General features: G+C 43.6%; 1 protein-coding gene across 9 annotated transcripts in view; it reads right to left on the bottom strand.

Annotated features, from left to right (window-relative positions):
• efr3a (EFR3 homolog A) overlaps positions 1 to 21,053 on the bottom strand; it is a 111,894-nt gene that overhangs the window by 32,927 nt on the left and 57,914 nt on the right. For all 9 annotated transcript variants that reach the window (XM_084370039.1, XM_084370040.1, XM_084370037.1 and 6 more), the window contains 2 exons: positions 19,892 to 20,041; positions 7,131 to 7,271 (listed from right to left, as the gene is read on the bottom strand). In XM_084370039.1, the coding sequence (XP_084226165.1) occupies positions 7,131 to 7,271; positions 19,892 to 20,041 (291 nt within the window). The remainder of the gene's footprint in view (positions 1 to 7,130; positions 7,272 to 19,891; positions 20,042 to 21,053) is intronic.

Raw genomic sequence — 21,053 nt, 5'->3', positions numbered from 1 at the left:
TGCTCAGCTGAGCTGTGGTTAGTTTGATAATTACTGTATCACGTTAGAGTACGACACTGATCAGCGGGGTCTCATCCATATACTGTGGCATTTAAAGCATCACCTGTGACGCTGGAGTGAGAAATCATTCGAGGATGATTCAGTTCAAACATCCTACGACAGCAGCCATCTTAAGCAGTCCGTCAGTACTGAAACACATTAATGTATTGGCAGAGGAGAAGGGAAGGACAGCGTTTGGAGAGCGAGATGAGAACAGAGTTGAAAGAAGAAGCTGGTTGTGTGAGAACTGTTCAGCAACGTGACGTCAATCCAAACCCCCAAAACCCTCCCACCACCGTTAACCCCAATCCCTGCTATTTATAGTCTGAAGACGCCCCCCCTTCCTCCTCCTCATCGTCCCTGCAGGAGCTCTGCAGGAGGAGAGCTGGTTCACCCACAGACACACAGGCAGACGAGAAGCACAGCGAGAGAAGAATTAAAGACTCGACTGCAGGGATGAATGGATTCCACCGGTTCTGTTGCTTTCATACCTTCACCTGCACCGCCATAAAGCCATTTAATACATCTTCACCCCATCGAATAAAATCATACCTATACTGTCAAAGCTACACCTGAAACTCCTTAAGTATATATATGCATAAGTTAAATCAACAACGCGTTCTCACATGGTCTACATGGTGCACAGTACATGTTTTTAAACATTGTAATGACAAAGTCCGACGTCACCAACTGTGTGGTAAAGGGAAAAAACACTCTACTTTAAACAAATCACAATCGTCTTGGGTGGCGGCTAAATCAAGAATGCTGCGACACTGTCTCTGCAAAATAGTGCCGGAGGAACTTGTTTTGCACGTGAGGAGGCAAACCGGGGCAATAAAAAGGCTAAATGGTAACAGCTGCTGGCTTGTTTAGGTTTATACCCTTTGTGATCACGGTAGCGTTTGGCTAACTTGACATTTTTAGCTGTAGGTTGTAACTTTGAGGTCGTTGTTTCACGAAGCAGCTGGAATTTTGAAAACAGTATCGTGCAGATAGCGGGGAGAGGAACGCCGCCTGAAAAAGGCGCCCAATGACGGCTTTATACCAACAGACGGTACATCTGGTGAGTCAGACTCTGAAAGTTGAATTATGGGTAACGTAGGCACCAGGTTTTTGACGAAGAAGAAGACAACATGAAATGAAATAAAATCTCTGCTTCTGCTGCATCTTAACTTTTAGATCATTCATGTTTTAATTTGGTTTCTATGAGATGATGATCACACTGTGTTCTCCGGTTTAGTGATGACCAAGTTCCACCATCACAGTTACTAACGTGCTGAGTTTAACTGTATTATTACTTCCTTCGTCCTGGTCCAGCTCGTCAGTTCAGTTTCAGGGGAAGTGCGACTACCTGCTGTATTCTTTGAATCATGAAAACCTGGCAGCACTTTCCTGAATCCTCTCGATCGGGTCGCAAACTTTATCAGACGTCGCCCACTTCATTCAAACTTTCAGACACATCAGCACTTTGCTAACAGACCACTCTGTCTTTCCTTCTCTAATGTCACCTCTCACTGGGTTTACACAGAAACAAACAGAAGTCAGCAGATTGTATCTGACACTGCAGAGGCTGATGTGGCACTGCCTGTCCTCTAGGGGGCGAGTGACGCCAGCGAGTCAGTGGTCAGAGCTGGAGGTGACACTGGGAAGATGCTGCCTGAACACAAACACACACTCGTCGACAGTAACAGACACGCTGCAGGCTTTATTGCTGGTTATTCGGGTTAGAGCAGGTGTGTGTGTGTGTGTGTGTGTCCTGACCTAAAAACAAAGGATTGTGGGATTGTCTCAGTGGTACAACTTTACCAACATATGCAGACAAGGCTTAAAAATATGGTCTACAGCACCATCACAAGTTCCAAGAGATCGAAGCGATGTCTCGATAAGCACAAGCCTGAGAGGTGTGTGTCCGTCTGTGTGAAGTCCGGTGTGAGCTGCAGAAGGAGGGCGAGTAAATTAACGAGTTATGGATGTTGTCTGAGATCAAACTTCAACACCTGAGCTCCTGTTTTTTGCCGACTACTTCTCACTTATTGCAAAAAAACATGAGTGATATTTCTCATCTGATTCTCAGAGAAAGAGATTAAGCACATTTACAAACATGACTTTGCATGTTGAAACCTCTCCAGTCGCACTGAAGGCAACGTCTGGTGTGAAGAAAGAAACGGCAGCAGTAAGTGAAAATATTGGAAAAGAAAAATTAAAGAGAATATTTTCAGAAAATCTTTGTGCAAGATGTCAAAGTCCAGGCGGTCAAGGATGCTACCGTCTCTCCAACTGGGTCGCTGGAAAGTGATTCTACATGCTGCAGTTAATTATCTCCTTTTCTGATGCATTGCAGATCTCAAAATGAGACCTTGGCTGTTGTTCGTGTTACCTGTTGATTCAACACAGAAGGCAAACAGGAGGAAATAAAGAGTAAAAAACTGCTGAGCTTTAAAAAGTATTAGCTGAAAAAGCTCTGAGGCAAACAGGAGAAGAAATCATAGAGACAGTGAGGAGAGAAAAATGATTAAATGCAGCTGAGTAGTTGAAGAGGCCCTACAGATGTCAAGCAGTCCCACTAATATTATGTAATTAATTGTTAATGGCAGCATTAAGAGGCCCGCTCCCTGATTGAATTTGCAGGCAGCAGTGAGTTGCTGTTCTTACAGCTCATCTTGTTTACGACTCGTCACTCTGATTCAAGGCTGGTAAAAGAAAAGAAAATGAACCAACAGTGTAATTTTATGTTAAAACCGGGAACGTTTGGACTGCATCTCTGCAACTGTCCGACGCTCAAAGAAACGTCACGTAAAACTCAGAAATCGAGCTGCAGATTTTCTGGCGCTTTCTTACAATCAGTGGCTGAAATCCCATCAGCCAAAGAGTGGCTGGTTTCTGGGAACGCTTTCTGAAGAATTAATTAGTGACCGATCACAGAGAACAGAACTGTAAGTCTGAATTACCGTCATTTAAGACGCTAACGCCAATAATTCAATTGGAAGGAGGAGTGACTGCTGCATCAGACCAACAGCGAGGCTGAACAGATTAAACCAGAGTTGATCGTTGCATCGTGAAGACTGAAGTCAGTCCTGTCACTGTAGAAAAAACCTTTCACTTCCCTCGTTGCTTTAATTTCTTCCTGACCTGTCTCTGCACTTCATATCACTCTTGTAACAGACGGTGGGTAAACTGTCAGACGGTTGTGACTCAGACCTGCAGGCACCTCACTATTGATTGTTTGTAACGTTAAAGTGATGAAGGGAGCTGCAGCGTTACTCTGCTGTTGCTCTCAATAGAAGTCCTGTTTACCCGCTGACCGTTAGTCTGATGGGAAAGTACAGATCTGATCATGTGTTTGTCAGACAGTTCAGAGCAGATCAGTCAGAAACAGAAGTTAGTTCAGGGACATGTTACTGTAGATTTTGAGTTGCTTCATTTTAACATCTCGGTGTTAACTGCTGTGATTTTCTTCCTGATGATTGACGCTCAGTTGTCACCAATTAAAAGGTGATGGACAGGATCCATTGATCATGGAGCTTCACTTGAAGATGTTCAACAGATGTTTTTTGTTTTACTTTTGTTTTGTTCTCACTGGGGAGCTGATGTGAATAAAAAAGGACTGACAGCTTATCATGCAGCAAATAATCAAGTTATTGTATCATTGTCATCATCATCATAGTACGAAATATCTATTATTCTATTAACAATCTGGCATGTTTTCCATCGACTATTGACATTTTACTTGAATTTATACGTGTCGCAAGTCGCATATCCACATTTTCTACAATATGTGCCATCACCGCTCACATTACATGTATATTAGCGACTTTCATTGTGGGAAAGGGGTGCTAAAAGAGGGCTGCCAAGCCAACGACCACTGTTCGAGACTGTGCTTCAACATTTGTAAGCCTGAACAACTGGATATTTTTTAAATGAGACCTCAAGACATTTTCCAGCCGTGTTTGTGCCAATTGTGCCAAACCCTCAACAGTTTACAGCTCCTCTGCATGTACTAAAACATGGCTGATGTCAGCATTACTTCACTGTGTTAGTTTGCTGTTGCTGTATTAACGTACAGATGTTCTGCTGTTGTTTTGTTGCTCTGCCCGACTCGTTTTTTGTCTCGAGAGTCCTTGATTTGTTGCTGTGTTTGTAGCATCACATCATCTTTGTCGTGTTCATTTTATGACTTTCTGGGTTTAAAAACATCTTGTTTCAGGACTGCAGGTGAAAATTAGCCAGCTGGTTAACACGGACGCATTTAGAGACATGTTGATTAATGTGTGTTGTCCTTATAAATAAATATATGACATCAAATTAAATTGCTGGGGCCTCAGGTTATAATGCTGACATAACATCCCTCCAACCATAAAGGGCTCACTATTAATTTAGCAGTAACAGAGTCGTCACCGGCACAAGGAGAGTGATGTTCAGTTTCTGAGCAGGTCAAACTACATCTGTGTGTGTGTGTGTGTGTGTGTGTGTGTGTGTGTGTGTGTGTGTGTGTGTGTGTTCAGGACTGTGTACCAACATTAAATCTTTCCAGTGTTACCAGGAAAAGGCCCCTGGGAGCCTGTGATGTTCACACTGATAATGACTTCCCGACTTAAATGGCCCCCAGTGGCAACACCATCCGCTGCCTTTTCACACTCAATATCACTACTGTCATTTCTATTACCATGACTGCTGCTGCTGATGGTAAATATCTGGGACTGGAATAAAAATCGATAGAACTACAAGTCTTCAAAAAAAATAAAAAATCCATTCATGACAACTGTATTTCCACATGTTGACACACGAGTCAACAACAGCCACACTTGTAATTATCAGCTGTGGACATGAGGAAGATGCAAACTTGCAATTTCAGAAAAGTTGCATGATTGGAAAAAAAATTCAAATTCACGGTCGAGCAGGATTCACAGGGGTCAGCACTAATATTGCACCGATATTCCAGCATCAGGGGCGGACTTACCATTAGGCAAAACTAGGCGGTTGCCTAGGGCCCCAAGTTCCTGAGGGCCCCATAAAAATCCTCATACACTTATGGTTAATACAGTTATTACTTATTTGCGCACATTAATTATGTTTTTGATTAAAATCCTCTCGCTAAAATGCAGCAGAATGCTAATCGTATTATGTGTGTGTCGGGCCCCCCCTTCAGTCTCCACTACAGTGGATCAGTCCATCTCACTGCGCATGTGCAGAACGGATCCAGGAAGACAGCAGCAAAACGAAAACAAACGGCGCGAAGTGGCGAGAGAAGAAGAGGAGAGTATAGAAGAGAAAAGTAAAGAAAAGAGACGGATGAAAAGAAGCTACCCCAGCCGTGCTGAAAATTGTATAAATGTTTTATTAATTTTTACATGTAAATATTAGTAATTTAGCTCAATAGCTTCCAGGTCATGTGATCAGTTGACTCAAAATCATATTGGGATCATGTAACTACACTGGCTGCATGAGATACGCCTCTTGTTTTTACGTTTTACGTCTCTAAATATTTTTTAGTAATTTTTATTATTTTTTATTAATTTTTATATGTAAATATTAGCATGTTAGCTCAATAGCTTCCAGGTCATTTGATCAATTGACTCAAAATCATGTTGGGATGATGAAATATGACAAATATGAAATATGACATGTTAAAATCTGAAAAGGAAACTCAGGCTTGACGGTGGACGCACCCTATTTTTGTCTCCCATGCTAACGTTGTGAAATCAGCAAGAGGAGAGCTCGTAACAGGCACGACATTAATCTCAACATCTTTGGGTTGAACTGAATTGAGCGGTTTAGTTTTGGTGGCATCTTGAACTAGCGGATCATAAACGCCATCAGGATACATCCTCTCAGCTGAAAGACATTAATGTTGGGCCAGCAGCTGAGTGACACCAGCGTCCGTGGAGCCACACACTGCTGGTGAGGCTAAAAACACTGATTTAAATACGTGCGCGAGCCTCCTGACGCAGCCGAGGATAAAAAGGAGCGGAGTGAAGCCCGGACCCAGCGGAGGAGAAACAGACTGTGAAAGAGAAAATCTCAGCGGGCCTGGGCTGTTCACACGGTAATTGTCCAATTTATGCGAACCATGCTGAGTGCCGGGGCAGCGCGGCCAATGGGAGCGCCGACGTGGATTTCTTTTAAATCCCAGGAGGGAGAGACGGTCACCGGGTGGCAACAGTGTGCTGCGCTTCACACGGCAGCCGCCCGCGTGATAAGAGAGCTCATTTAATTTCCTCTGTGTGCTGGGAGGCTGCATATCTGTGTGTATCTGTGTGTGTATCTGTGTGTGTGTGTGTGTTTGCAAGTGGGTGTGAGAAAACGAACGTAAGTGGAGGAAGACGATGAGTGGTCTTTGTGTGTGCATGTCTGTCTGGAGGTGTGTCTAAGTGTCTACCTGTGTGTGTGTGTGTGTGTGTGTGTGTGTGTGTGTGTGTGTGTGTGTGTGTGTGTGGGCGACAGGTTTATCTTCTCCTGCTGTCTGTGTCATGACTCCTACATGTAATAAAGCAGGTTATGGATCTGAAGGCTTCAGTGTTTCTTTAAAAGACAAAACAAAAATGATATTAAATAAAGGTTGTGTTCACATCACGCATGTCAGCAGCCTTTTAAATCTAACGCCGCTTTGTTTATGTGACAAATAGAGAAGTAAACCAACTGACGACACAGAGACGCCTGCAGTTTGTATCGTAGAGCACGGCAGGAAGTGAAAACACAAAGGCAGAAGCAGACGGACGGTTTTGGATCCATATCCTTTAAAAGCAAAGCAGAAAAGAGTCGAACCGTCTGGAGTGACGACCGGTTTTCTTCCCTTTACCTCATCGTTTCTCAGCAAGCGTGCAGCAGCAGGGAGACGTTCAATCACCGATCTGTTGAACGTCAATCAGTCCAGACAGACTTTTGTTCAAAACACGTTTAATATTTGGACGTCTGGGTAGAGAACCTCTACGGACGGTGGAAACAGGTTCAGTATCTAAATGTCTGCCTGTGGACGTGCAGCACAGGTTAAATAGTTGTCATAAAATCCTGTGGTGTAAAATCCTGTGGACGCTGAAGAGTTAAAGTTAGAACGATCACTCTGTTGCAGTCTTTGCCAACGTTCAGGTACTCACACCAACACGGGTCGGACAGCGTTGTTCATGTTGCCGTAGGCCGCCCTGCCCAGCAGCTCTCTGAAGCAGCTCTCTGCCAGCGCCGCCGGGTTCTCCTCGCCATCCTGACCCACCACTGAGGGTGTGCTGGGGTGACCCGCCCTGTCGGAGAGAGACAGACAGGTTAGTGTGTATCAGCAAGAAAATAAATAAGTAAATAAATAAATAAATAACCATGAGGCTCATCCTCGCATCGCTTCCTGAGCAGCAGGACAAAGAAACCAGCCAGCGAGTGTTGGACCGCTCCTGTGTTAACATCCTGAAATCAAGTTTTAAAGGCTGAAAACAGCAGAATTATTTATAACCAACCTGATTTAATTCAACAGACAGAAGCTCGATGCGTTTGGAAGTGTGTGCAATAACATTTAGAGGGATTAAAACCAGAGAAGAAGAAAAACCGCCAGGATACGAGATGATGGACGGAGAGAGAGAGAGAGAAGAGCGAAGCACTGAAGACGGAGGAGACTGAAAAGAAATCAATCAGAGCAGCTGAAAAAAGAGACGAATCAAATGAAAGAGTATCGACCCGCCTCAATCAGGTGTGTGTGTGTGTGTGTGTGTGTTTGTGTGTCAGTCAAACACTGTAAAAAATGTGTGAGAGACATTTCATCAAGTCGTTTTCATTGTTCTTCGCTACGTAAGAGAAGCTGGGAAGCTTCAACTCTGATGAAAGATGAACAGTGATTCATGAGTTAATAAAATGATCTAACGTTTCTCTACGACGACTTCAACATAAAGAACTTTTACATCTTTCTCATGTCCTGAACTTAAAAAGTATTAATTTATTTCTCCGGATGCTTCACATTCAGATAATTCAGATAATAATAAAACATATAATGAGAGCATTAGGGCCAGCTGTCCGATATGCCAGGAAGCAAAAGTGTTTATGGTTGTTCTGGCACTCAGAGGCGGGGCGAGTCAGTTGAGGTGGTTCAGCATCGGATCAGAACGCCTCCTGGAAACCTCCCTGGTGAGGTTTTCCTGTCTGACTGGGAGGAGACCCAGGGGCAGAACCAGAACACGCTGAAGGGATTACATATCTGTGAAAACCTTGAGATCCCCCACAAGGAGCTGGAGGAAATATCTCAGGAGAGAGACGAAACCTCGCAGAGGTACAGGCTCTGACATGTACTCAGAGTATCAGAGTAAAAAGCTCACTTTTACGTCTTTGTTTCGTCTCGCTGCGTCTGCCGTGCGTGATGTGCTCTGATAGGTCGACATCAGTCTTGTGATGTTGGGAAGGCGGCGTGCGATGACGCCAAATAACAATAATCCATAATTCACCTCAAATGCATCAAACTAAAGTAACGAGGCTGTTTGAAGCTGTGAGGAGGAGAAAGTTCAGATGTTTGTGTTCAGATGTAGAGAGGGAAAGTCTCAGAGATACTCAGGTACAGTACAGACACCTGAAACTGTACTGAAGGACAGTAACTAAGTATTTGTACTCTGTTACTTCCACCTCTTTTAATGTATAACCTCCAATAACTTAAATCTGATATGTTCATGTATAAAAAGCCATTTTAAGTCAAATGTTAAAACACAATCCAATGATTTTCTCTCCACACAGAGATTGACCAAAACTGTTCTTGGCTGTTTGATCTTTATAATCATTGACAGAGAAGCCAGATTTTAAAACTCTGCATTAAAGACTTTTTTCCCACAAAAACACCAGTTGAGATGCAATAAACCCTCTGCGCCTTTAAAAAAGACAAAAGATAGACGTGTTAAGAGACATTTAGAGAAACACTCACTGTCCACTCTGGTTTAATCACCAGCTCCTCTGGGAACAGTGCGTCAGCACACAGATCTTTGATGGTTTGCATTAAAACATGAAAAGAGTCTTTTCCCAATCAAACTGACTTTGCAAATAAAACTGGAGAGGAGGTGAAAGCTTCTTTCTTCTGATGTTTTTATGATAAATAATTGAATGTGTCCTGGTGTCGCAGTTCAAACACTCGTTACTTTATTCTGAGCAGCTGCCTTCAGGTTAAAGTTGCACTTAGGAAAAATAAAGTAGTTATTTACATCTGAATGTTGCCAAAAAAACTAAAAGAAACAAAAGGATAAAATAAAAAGAAATGTGATTCCAGAAACAAACTTAATTGAGGCGGTTTGATGATGTCAGAGGTTTGAGAGACGAGTTAGAACGAAGAGCACGAAGGAACCAAATGATCGAGAGAGTAGAGAGAAAGGAAGACGTTGATGGAGGCCCAGATATAGATGAAGAGTGGGAGGGAGGGAGAGAGAGAAAGAGAAAGAGGCGGCGGATAGTCGATGGAAATTAAATCAGCATGTTGATGGACTGAAGCAGATGAGACGCTGCACAAAGTGACGAGCAAAGAACGCAACTTTACCCCAAATTAAGATATTTCAGTCACGCTGCAGGATATTCTGACTCGAATGACCTCACTGCAACGTTTTATTATGGATTCTTCTTCATTTATGAACTTCTTTCATCAGTTCACACAGAAGAACGGCAGCGCTGTTATCTCCAGACAAATGCAACAAAACATAAAATAACATCTTTTCAAAATCACTTTGGGATTTCTGACCTAAAGGAGACTTGGATTATATCCGGCGAGTTGTACGGAGCTGTTTTACTTCGGCTGAAAGAAGAAAAACTTCACCCGACTCTCCATCAGCTGTGAGGGTGAGTGGATTTTCTTTGTGGGAGAAAACACAATAGTTGACAATCTCACCACAAGGACCAGAAGAAGATTGTTCGAGGAGCTTCTGAATGATCACAGGTGGTGAGGTCGGTTTATCAACTACTGTTGCAAGCTCGAAGAATGAGACTTGTATCTGAAACAGCTGGACGAGTAAACTGGGACATCCAGTCATGATCTTTTCCCCCCCGACTGTTGGACACAAACAGCTCGAGTGAAGCTTCGTGTCCTTGAGCTTTAAAATCAACTCTCAGTTGTGCGTTTCTTCTCAAACGATGACTACGACTTTAAAAATAAATGCTTCCTGAGCAGCTCGCTCTATTCAAGATTCAACATCTGGTTAAGTTTAGGCAACGAACACTACTTATAAATGTTAGGGACACTCATATTCACACACTGTGTTGGTTCATCCATCCACCCGACCACCTAACTGAGAGGTTCAGCAGCTCTTTAGCAGATTAACATATCTTCTACCTGCAGCCACTAGTCACAAGACCACGAGAGGTCACCTGTAAACAACACAGGCCTATTTTGAGCATTTCACTGACCCCTGCTGTTGATTTCCTGTTTCAGTCTCTCTTAGCTTCTGATTTTTGTTCCACTGCCGCCGTGTTGATCCGACAGCTCGGCTACAAACGATGTGCAACTTCTCTACAAGGTCGTCATCTCCTGCAGAGCTGCCGAGAATCCAAAGTCCTGGCACGAGACCCAGGCAGGCGTCCCGATATGTGTCATATTGATAAAATAATGCAATAGTAAATCACCTTCCGCAGCAATAAGCCCGCTCACAGATGGACTGTAGGCAGCCGGGTCTCAGGAGGGAAACAATGCAATTACTGTCGGCCCACACAGGCGGTTCAGGGGAAATTAAATGCTTATTGCTTGTTAGAGGCGACATGAGAGGTAAAAAATGGAAATGTCTCTGGTAATAGAAGGTGGGTCGGTGTTGTTTAATGAAATGGACAGAACAAACTTAGTGAAGGTGGAGATTGTTTCTGATGATTGCTAGTTGGAGAAAAATGATAAATAAATGTTAAACTCCTTCTGAGGACAAAAAAACCAGGACTCAACCACACAGAGGTGGCGTTTCAATTCCAGACACGATCCTGCAGGCTTCATTTACCACACGTCCTAATGAATCAAAGGAAACGTGAGGGAAACGATGCACAGGATATTTAGACTTTTTCAATTAACTTTAATGGTGTAGCTGCCGTGGCTTTGAATATTTGGGCACGGTGGTGATTAAATATTAATAATAACAACCTTTATTGTTAGAGGAAATATAGCATATAATATGACTAATCACAAGTATTTTGTGCTCTGGTTAGATTTAAAAAAAATACTTCGAGAGATTTCAAGAGGACAGACGTGTTATTCCACAGGCTGTCAGGAACATTATTTCATTATTTTATTTTGAAAATCAGTCGTGAACCACATGTGTGTGTTCAATCAGGCACACAGACGAAGAAACAAAGGAGCCGAGATACGTGACGTCAGCGACGGAGGGAGAGTAAGCAGTTGGAGGTCAAAGTCGTTTTCAAGGTGGCAGCCTTAAAACACAACACAGTGTGTGTGTGTGTGTGTGTGTGTGTGCGTGTGTGTGTGTGTGCGCGACAACACAAGCAGGCATCTAATTGTGACACCAGGAGAGCTTTTTCTTCCTTCTCCGAGCCTCCACCTCTAGTTTCTGCACGCCGCCCACGTCCGCCCTCCCCGAGAAGCAATTAACAGAATCAAACGCCCTTGACCAGCAGCTTCCCGCCAGGTCCTCCGAGGCTCGATTAGAAAAGCCCAAAACACGGCGCCGTGGGGTAAACTGACCGCAGCTGTGTTTTGGGAACAACATTACCCGACGCAGATTGTGTTTGTGTCTCGTGAAGGGAAAAAAAAACAAAAACACCCGAACACAACACGGTTCTTCCTCCGGAGCGGTGATTCCCTCAGAGGCCGGCGCCTCGCTGTGTTTTTGTGCCACGCTGAGTCACGCTATTAAACTCACCAACTCTGCTGATGGACATTTTGTTTGACAGGATGCTGCTGGACTGCAGCGATGCTGAGCTGCTTCGGGAGGTCAGAAAACAGCGGCAACATCATCAGAGCTGATGTCCACCTGCCGTTTACAGGATGTTTCCATCAGAGAGCTGCACAGGTGAACTGAAGAGAGGTTTTGGAAAAGGCTTTGCACCAATTCTGCAGCTCTACTGAACCTTTGAACCAATTTTAGCTCGTATTGGTTTAACAGCACGTCCTGTCAGGTTCAGTTACAATGTTAGAGTGAAAGAAGATCTGATAAACCAAACCAGGGAGAGCAAATATCCTCGATCAACTGTTGGACATATTAACAGTCCACAGAAACTAGGCAACACAACAGTGTTTTTAAACTACTGACATGGCTCATGATCCCTGCAAAATCCATGGAAATCAGTTATTTGAGCAGTAAATTAAACAACGTTCCAATTATAGACACAACATAATGCCCAGGTAGAATAGGCTGTGCTGCAGGCTTCATCTGAGGACACAAACCTGACGAGCCTGAACACATTGGGTGGATTTCGCACTGAGAAACAAGAGATAACAATAAATACGACTGTAGCTTCATTATTTTTTAGATATTCTGTTGTGAAATGGATTCTATGGTTTGGACCCTAATTTTGGCACTAGAAGAAAAGTCCAGCAGGTCGTCAGCAAATTATTTAAGATACCGAAATCAGAAACTAGCGATGAAGGCCATCATCTGTGTCTCAGCCAAAAAGCTGCACTTGAACACACCGGCAAGACTGCAGCCGCCAGCCAGCTAGATTTCTGCGAGTTGGTGAGAGGACATCCATACTACCAGTCTAACTGCTAACTTTGGTCGTTATTAACTGTTGTTATTCACTACTCTCACCACTTCTGGTCAAGACCATGTCTTATAAGAAGTCGCAAATGTCACTGGTGAAGAGTTGGAGGAGAAAAATAAAGGGAAACTGCACTAAACGGATGAAAACACGAGATACTGCAGCGACAGGCTCAAGAGGCTTTCCATTTGTTTTTCCGTTTCTCCTCTCCTGCACTGATCCTCTCAGCTGAACAATTAGATTTCTCTCACCAACGGGCTCCACCACCGATTCCACCCGACCCAACAACCAGAATAAATGTAAGCCAAGTTTGCCTCAGCAAAACCACAGATAAGTTAAAACTTTCTGCTTGTTTCGGTTGAATTTTCCAATCCTCTCTCGTCACAACGCTGTGCTGACGCTCTGGTTAAGTTTAGGCACAAAAAACACTTGGTTAGGGTTAAAAAAACATCATGGTCTCGTTTACAACACCTGATTAGGTCACACGAAAAACAAGGATGTCCTCAGGCGCCCTTAAAAATATCCAGTGGTGTGACTCGAACTGCGTTTGGCCGTTCGGCAGCCGTTGGCTTATCATAACGTCACCGACTTCGCTTCCACCTCCTGATGTGAAAGTCAGCTAATAAGCATTTAATGTCAACGTGATATGACATGTTTGGCACAAATGTCAGCCTTGGACATATCTGTGGTTTTCAGAAACTTTAACTGATAACATCATGTCCTGGAGACTGGGCTGGATTCTGCAAGCCTTTTGAATAAAAGAGCGACGGCTTCCTGCTTCAGTTGCTTCTTAACACAAGAGTCCAGTCGTCATTTAGGCTTAAATTCCCAATGAAGAGGCAGAGACAGCAGACACACTGAGGAGAAGTGAATCACTCGTCGTGTGTTTTCAGTCCGACTCTGGCTGTGATTGCACGGAGCCATGTGTGATTGCAGAAGCATGAAGCAGGCGACATGACAATGTGATGTAAGCTCTGATTACAGACGACCATCGTGATGATTACGCTGCAGCTTGGACTCTGCTGATTGGGGAGGGGATGCTTTTCTTCAGCAGGCCGCTTTTTTTTTTTTTTTAACATGATATTGACCTGGGATGACACTCAGGATCACTCAGCAGACTAATAAACTCCTCTGACTGGACATCAGGGGTTTGTCTGTGGCGTGGGACGACTGTGACTGCTGATCCATTTGACTTCAGACTGAGACCGTCTCCAGGGTTTATGTTTACCTGACGGTGGCCTTTCCCGTAGGACTGGCCAATATATCAATATTATGTCCTCACATCAATATTATATTATGTCCTCACTTACCAAGAATTGTCTCAAAAGACAAACTTAAGTTAACAATCTGCATACAGAAAATTAAAGACAGAGCAAGAAGAATCATCATGGCCAACTGTAAGGCTGCTGGTTCAGAGACTCTATGCAGCGCTCGTGATGAATCAGGGGTGAAGAAATAAAAGAAACTAGCCAGAAGAGCAATTTCCAGATTTTTATGAATTGAAGTCAGATTTTAATATTGAACGACGTGTCCTTGGTGTTTAACCTCACACATCCTGCCTCTCCTCCTTCAAAGAACTGACTTCCAGCCTCTGATCCGACTCAAGGATCTGCTCATTAAGTCGCAGGAAGACCATTAGAAACGGCTGGCATGTTTCCATTAACACGGAGATGATCCCCGAGGTGATGAAGGAATATATGCACTGTGATTATGTGTGGATTAAGTGAAAGCTATATTTCCATTAAATCATGGAAGATTAGATGTTTTGATTGGACCGTTAGGAGCAGGAGAAGAGAGAAAGGACAAAACTGGAGGATTGGAAAGAAAGATAAGGTGAACATAATGATTGGATTTTCAACTGTTGAGAGCCACGAGGAAATTAGAGATGTTCTGATACCATTTTCTCCTGCCGATCCGATACCAGTGTTAAAGGAAAGAAAGCAGAAGAAGGAGAAGAAGCAGAGTGAAGTTTTCTTACAACACAAAAACCTCTTAGACAGTCAGTTTCAATGAACCACGAGGTAATCCGTCTCTATCCTGAACAAAATTTAAGTTGCCGAAACCCGACGAAGCGCAAAGAACAGAGGTTGAAGATCAGTAAACCTTCCTCCGAGTCCTTCGGAGTCGGCACGCACAGTTTGTTTTGATGTACGAACGACTGGTTCTTCTCTGTGAGGTCGAGCGTCTCATCGGTGGAGGAGCAGCAGGTCTTCTGAAGGACAAGCACTGGAGATCTCTGGTGGGTCTTCTGGATGTTTTTTGGTATTGTTACTGACCCTGCTGGGCTCGGACACGCAAGTCAAACTGGTGAACTCTCAGTTCAGTTCAGACTCAGCACAAAGGAAAGCTCTCCGGCTGCACCGCCATCATTTAAAAAGATATTCATGTGCTAATCGTGTCCCCAGTCGGTGAAGGTTGTTCTCAAGGTGGTTTCTCTGATGTGTAGTGCGACACTGCTCATCAACGAGAGGCCTGTTATGTAGATTTACAGCTGAAAAGGAGAAAGTAGAGCAAACGTTTGATTTTTTGGGAACCAGTAATTATATTACCTCTCAGATTTTCCCAGCAGGTTTGACACATTTCACCAAATTAACAACTGTGCTCTCCGAACAGTCCAAACTCCACAAACCCGAACCCGTCTGACACACACTGTCAGCTCCTCTGACGCATTAACAGGCAGCCTGTAGAGGATATGGAGCAGTGTTTCTGTGAGCAGGTCCTCGTCCCTCCAAAACCCCGTGACACAATAACAGATGAGTTTTCAGTCTCATACATTTTACTGTTGTCTGTTCGGGATGTGCAGCGACACACTGGAGGTTTGATTTGAGCCTCTGTGTCCACTGTGAGTATCATCATCACAGAACCATGTCGAAGAAATAATGACATCCGGACAGCGTCCAGGGCCGGATCACATCCTAAACCCTTAATTCCTCCACATGCGATGGAAGGAAGTTGTCGGCACTTTAGGTAGAGAAATGCGAGCGGGAGAAGAAAAGGATGAAGAAGAAGAAACACGAGGAGGGATTCAGAAAAGAAAAAAAAAAAAAAACAGGATCCAAAAATAGCTTTTTGTTCACATGGAAACCACCAGGATGAGACTGAGAGGGGAGGAAGCCACGGTGAGAGAGGGGAAGAAAGGATGGATGATAAGAGGAGGAGAATAAATACGATGAAGAGAGGAGGGAGGAGGAGGAGGTGGTTCAAGATGATGGAGGAGCAAAGAAAGAGGAAGAAAAGGAGGAGATGACGAGGAGAGAGGAAATAAAAAGAGCATTTTCTTTTTAATATTGTTTTTCTGTTGAGAAGTTTGAGACGCAAGAAAACAAAATATTGTTTTGTTGTGTCTCAAACATCTTCGCCAGGTCCTCCACAGACTTTTCTGCTTAAATAGAAATAAATTAAAATCTCTCTGCAGGTATGTGGGCGTACAAAGGTTTATTGGTTTTGCCCGTCAGGCAGCACACATGCACCTCGGGCAGGAGGAGCTGCAGACACTGCTGAGGGAATTTATTTGCCACCTTGCAATTAAATTGTTATTTTGATGTTCTTCTGTGTTTGTCCTGGTTTCCTCACTACGACACTGTAAGACAGCCTTCTTCTGACAGGACGACGGCTGACTGGAGTCTGTGATGAAGCTGCTCCTCTGTCTCTCAGTGGACTGAGCTTGATGTATTGATCTTCTGATGGTGTGGTCACTTTGGGTCCGCCTGTCCCTCAGAGCTCCATGGATGGCACTCTTAGAAACCTTGTGGCCATTATTCAAAGCTGAGAAAGTCCCTCTTTGCTGAGAATAACACTTTCATTTACTTTATTAATCCTCAAACTTTTCCAGGTGACATTATTAGATATTTTCAGTGTGGTCTCAGACTTTTGGGACCCACATGTGTGTTATCTGGGGGCTTATTTACTGACATTTCCCTGCCTGTATTAAGTGCTGTCTTAATCTATGGAGTTTTGATTCAATATAAAACAGGGACTGTATTAAATCGGCCTGTTTGCATCCTGGCAGCGAGGTCAGGTGGTTAATTCTACTCTAATTTTGCAATTATTTTTCCTGTTTCTCCTTCTTAAATGTTTAATGGTAGGTCTTGTTTTCAAGGAACCTCTCAAGCAGACAACACTGGTTACTGAAGATCTGTTAAGAGAGGGCAAGAGGAGGGAAAATAAAGATGAGATGTGGGATGAGAGGAGAACAGAGAGGAGAAGAGTCAACCGGAAAGCAAAGCATGGAGAAAGAGGAGGATGAAGACAAGAATAACAAAAAGAAAGCAAAGATGAGCTGACAGGGGAAACAGAGAACGGAGCGTTAAGCTTCCTCTCCTGCCTCACTGATCTTTGCCATAGATCTCGCTGGTGAAAGCAGCGTTCTCAGTCCCAGGAGAGGATGAGGAGATGCAGAAAACTCCTCAGTGTCACACATTGCAAGGATTTCCTCCTTCACCTGGACTACAGGCCTCAGTCTGAGGATTGAACCGATATAATGAGGTCTGAGGTGTGTGGAGGCGTAAGGAGAGGCTTTAACTCCCAGGATCGAGCTCAGGCAACGGTTTATACTCCTTCAGCCGACAGAGAGATCCAGAGCGACTTACATCAGATCCAACAGCAAGATTTACTTTAGATCCTGACTCTTCTCGCACTGCAAGCAGCGAATGTAAAAGAATAAAAAGGTCAAACAAAGAGACCAGAAAAACACAGAAGAGTTCAACAGTCGGAGCCTGTTCAGACCTGAGTATCCATCCTTCCCACCTCTCTATGCAAACTAACATGAAGAACGCTGGGACAAACAGACTCGATGGTTTTTAACAAAGAAACATCTTCATGGAGAACATTTGCTGAATTCACAAGAAGGAACAAATCAGTCAGAATCAGTCAGAGACAGAGTTTCACACAGTTTATAAAGTGTCTCCAACTCAACAACTCACTAAACTGACACATTTGTTAAGGGAGTCTGGGGACAAAGAAGTCGCCTATACTGGTTACTGTTTAGTGTGTTTGTAACATGTGACATGTTTAGATCAATAAATTGTTTCTTCTTTCATAAATTGAGTGTAAATGGTGAAATCAGTGTAAACAGTGTGATGTTAATGAATCAGTGTTTTCACTTTACAGTCTGATTGTTTCCACATTTACATTTATGATGCAAATATAAGCCAAGCGTCCTAAACCGTATTAATATCACTTAACTGGTGTTTTCAGGTTGGTGCTTTGCTGCATTAACCTTGAGCGCCTCCTGGACTCGTACGTCTGCGAAGCCTCAGCTCCTAAACTCTCCACGTTTCTCCGACGAGACAATAAGGTTAAAAAAAACAGAAACAAGCCGAGACAGCAGCTGTGTGAGTAATAAATCTCCCGCTGTCCGCGGAGCACTGCTCAGGTATGATAAGAGAAATGTTTGTGAGGGGGATAAAAGGTGCGGAGATAAAAAAAGAAAGGAAAAAAAAAGGTATTTTTCAAACTTGAGTTATGATCAGGTGAAACTCAAGGGCAGCACAGTGAAGCGAGTTTCATTTTCCTCCCTCTCATTGTTAAATACTGCACACAGCATCGCAGCGAAAAGAGTTTTCTCACCATCCGGATGTTTTGTACATTTTTCTCTTCATAAATCTCAATGTTTGGTTTGTCAGCTCTGCATTTAAACACTTCTCATTCCTCTGTGCAGCCTAACAAGTAGTGGATCGTGAGTTGGCCTCCTTTTCTTTACAACTTCTGCAAGTAATCTGAAGCTCACAGGTTTTTCATTTCCATTTATCTGTTCATTTATAATATCTGAAGCATTTTTGCCACTAACAGACCTCATGTACATTAAATTGCAGTGAACAGTTTCGTATCATCAGAAAAACGACTGTGAGAGCAGCTTATTGCAGCACATATTTGTGGTTATTGTTAGACCGTGAGCTATTTTGATTTACTTAGTTAAAAGTAATGTCTCGTACATAAAATTCCTGCGTGAGTTAAGACACAGAAGACACACACTGTTGTTTCCTCACCTTCATCCGAGGCGGCGCTCACACTGCAGGACTTTTAAAATCCTGACTGACTGTAAAATCACTTTGCATCACTCACAGATGCTCGTCTCTCTAAACTCAAACCTGCACACACTAAAAGACTTGAAAATAGTGGAGTATCGCACACCACAGGATGTCACTGAGATCATGGTGCTGGAGGCAGCACCGCAGCAGCTCACCTGATCTCAGACGTAAACACATGGAGACAACAGACTGCAGAAGCGTTAATACTTTGCAGTGAGAAATAAAAAGCAGAAGAAAGTGGATAATTAAATGTTCATGACATCAACACGGTCTGTCTCTTCTTCAAAGAGAGCAGGAGGTGAGATTTTAACTGTCGGTCAGCTGCTGCCAACTAATGAAACAGTATGATTCATTGTAGCAGCTCTGGTCTCAACATAACTGAACTGTGACTGTACGACACAAGCGTCAGTCCGTCAGTGGTTTCAGGGACAGTGATATATGCAGTCGACACATTATCGTTCAGGTGTGAGGACGTGTTGTTCACGTCACAACATGAAATACAGACCTAGCATTAGCTTCCTCCTATCTGCTCGTCTCATGACAGCTGGGTATCTTCAGGAGTTAAAGCGTGACATCTGATCTCTAATCTAGACGAGGAATCGCAGAGACGTTTGATGGCGTGTAGAAAATGTTTGCAGGGGATTCTGGAGGTTTACGGGACTCAATGACACCGATTCTGAAACTGGATGTGGAGGCTTAAAGTCAGCCTGAGGATCACAGAGCAGAGCGACACCAGAGAGGAGAGGCTGGATGGATTAACCCCCCGACACACACACACACACACACACACACACACACACGTTTCAGAGGTGTGAAGAGTCAAAAGGAAGCGCTAGAAGTTACTGTTATTTTGTAATTTCTGTTTGATTAGCATCAGAGGTGAATTCTGGGATATCAGAGCCGCTGTGAGCTGCTCTGGAATAAACAACCTTTATTTTCTGAGGCGGAGGGAAAGTTTGATGTTGCAGGTGAAGTAGTTTACTTTTCTGATTGCCTCGGGTGAAAAAGGCTCCGGCGCTGCATGTATAATTGATCGACTTGGAATTATTGTGTGTCGAGGTTTGGCCCTTTAATAAGGTCACCTCATAAACTACTTCTCTCCCCTCCAGCTCTGAATCCAGGGAGGAGAGCATCAGTCAAAACAAAGCAAACCGAGCCGACCCAAACTGAACTCTGTGTGTGATCAGTACCTGTCCAGGTCTTCGCTGTCCTGCATGTTGAACAGCATGGACGGGATCAGTTTGTCCATGTGCTGAGGCTCCCAGATGATGGCCTGCAGCTCGTCGTTCACCGTCTTCCTCACCACGCCCTGCAGACCTTTAATGCCGGCCACTCGGATCCTGAAACAGACACACATGACGGAAACATCCTCAGTGAAAACGAACAGTAAAACTGCTTCTGTGTGGATTCCTCCTGCTAACAGTAAGTGTTTCTGTTATTTTTACTGTTTTCATTGTTCAAAGCAGCTCTGGTTCTACTTCAGATGACTTTATGGTGGTTTGTCAGTCCGTGCAGGTTCCTTATCGTCGTATGCACGACATGGTACTAATATTTAATCAATGGATTCATCATGTATCATCATCTTTACACTATTGTTTAGCTTAGTATTATAAAAGTGCCACCACACATGTTAGCATGCTAAGCAGATCCAGATGCTTCCTCTTGTGTACTTGTTGGACCAACACATTAACCAAACTACCATCTGATGAGGTCTCTGTGTCATCTTGAGTCATGTTGATATTCTGCTAAAAACATAGCTGGAAACCCAAAATAACTTCTTTTCCCCTCGATCCTGTGTTTCAACTAACTTTATGACTCAGTGTAGTTTGAGCTGAACTGGTGTTACTGAAGCTGCAGAGTTGACTCACTCTCAACTTTGACTTCCAACTTTTATCTGACTTCTGAGGAGAAAGAAATCAAAGTAATAACACTCGGTTTCATTAAAACACTTCCAACACACACACACACACACACACACACACACACACACACACACACACACAAACATCCTCCAGCTTCTCCAATCCCGCCTCGACAGAGTCTGCAGAGCACGATCGGTCTCAGGACCAATCAGAGCGCAGCGATTCTGACTTCACCATCGGCTATTTCTGTCTCTCCTCTCTATTTCCGACATAAAGCCCCAGTATGAGCAATAATATGAAAAGCAGGGTGGTCGACCTCGCCTCAGGCCTAATCCAATAAGCACCGGAGAAATTCTATTTGGGAATTCCTCTCTACCTGCAGCGAGACGCTGCCGCATGGAATAATGAAATACAGGCGGAAAAAAGGAAAAGTGAGGAGTCACACTGTTTACAGCACCGAGCCACAGACGTATCAAGCCAAGTCGAAAAT

The sequence above is a fragment of the Pagrus pagrus genome, assembly GCF_965226575.1.
Source record: "Pagrus pagrus genome assembly, chromosome: 12".
NCBI classification, from domain to species: domain Eukaryota; kingdom Metazoa; phylum Chordata; class Actinopteri; order Spariformes; family Sparidae; genus Pagrus; species Pagrus pagrus.
This window is presented reverse-complemented; position numbering and strand designations above follow the sequence as displayed.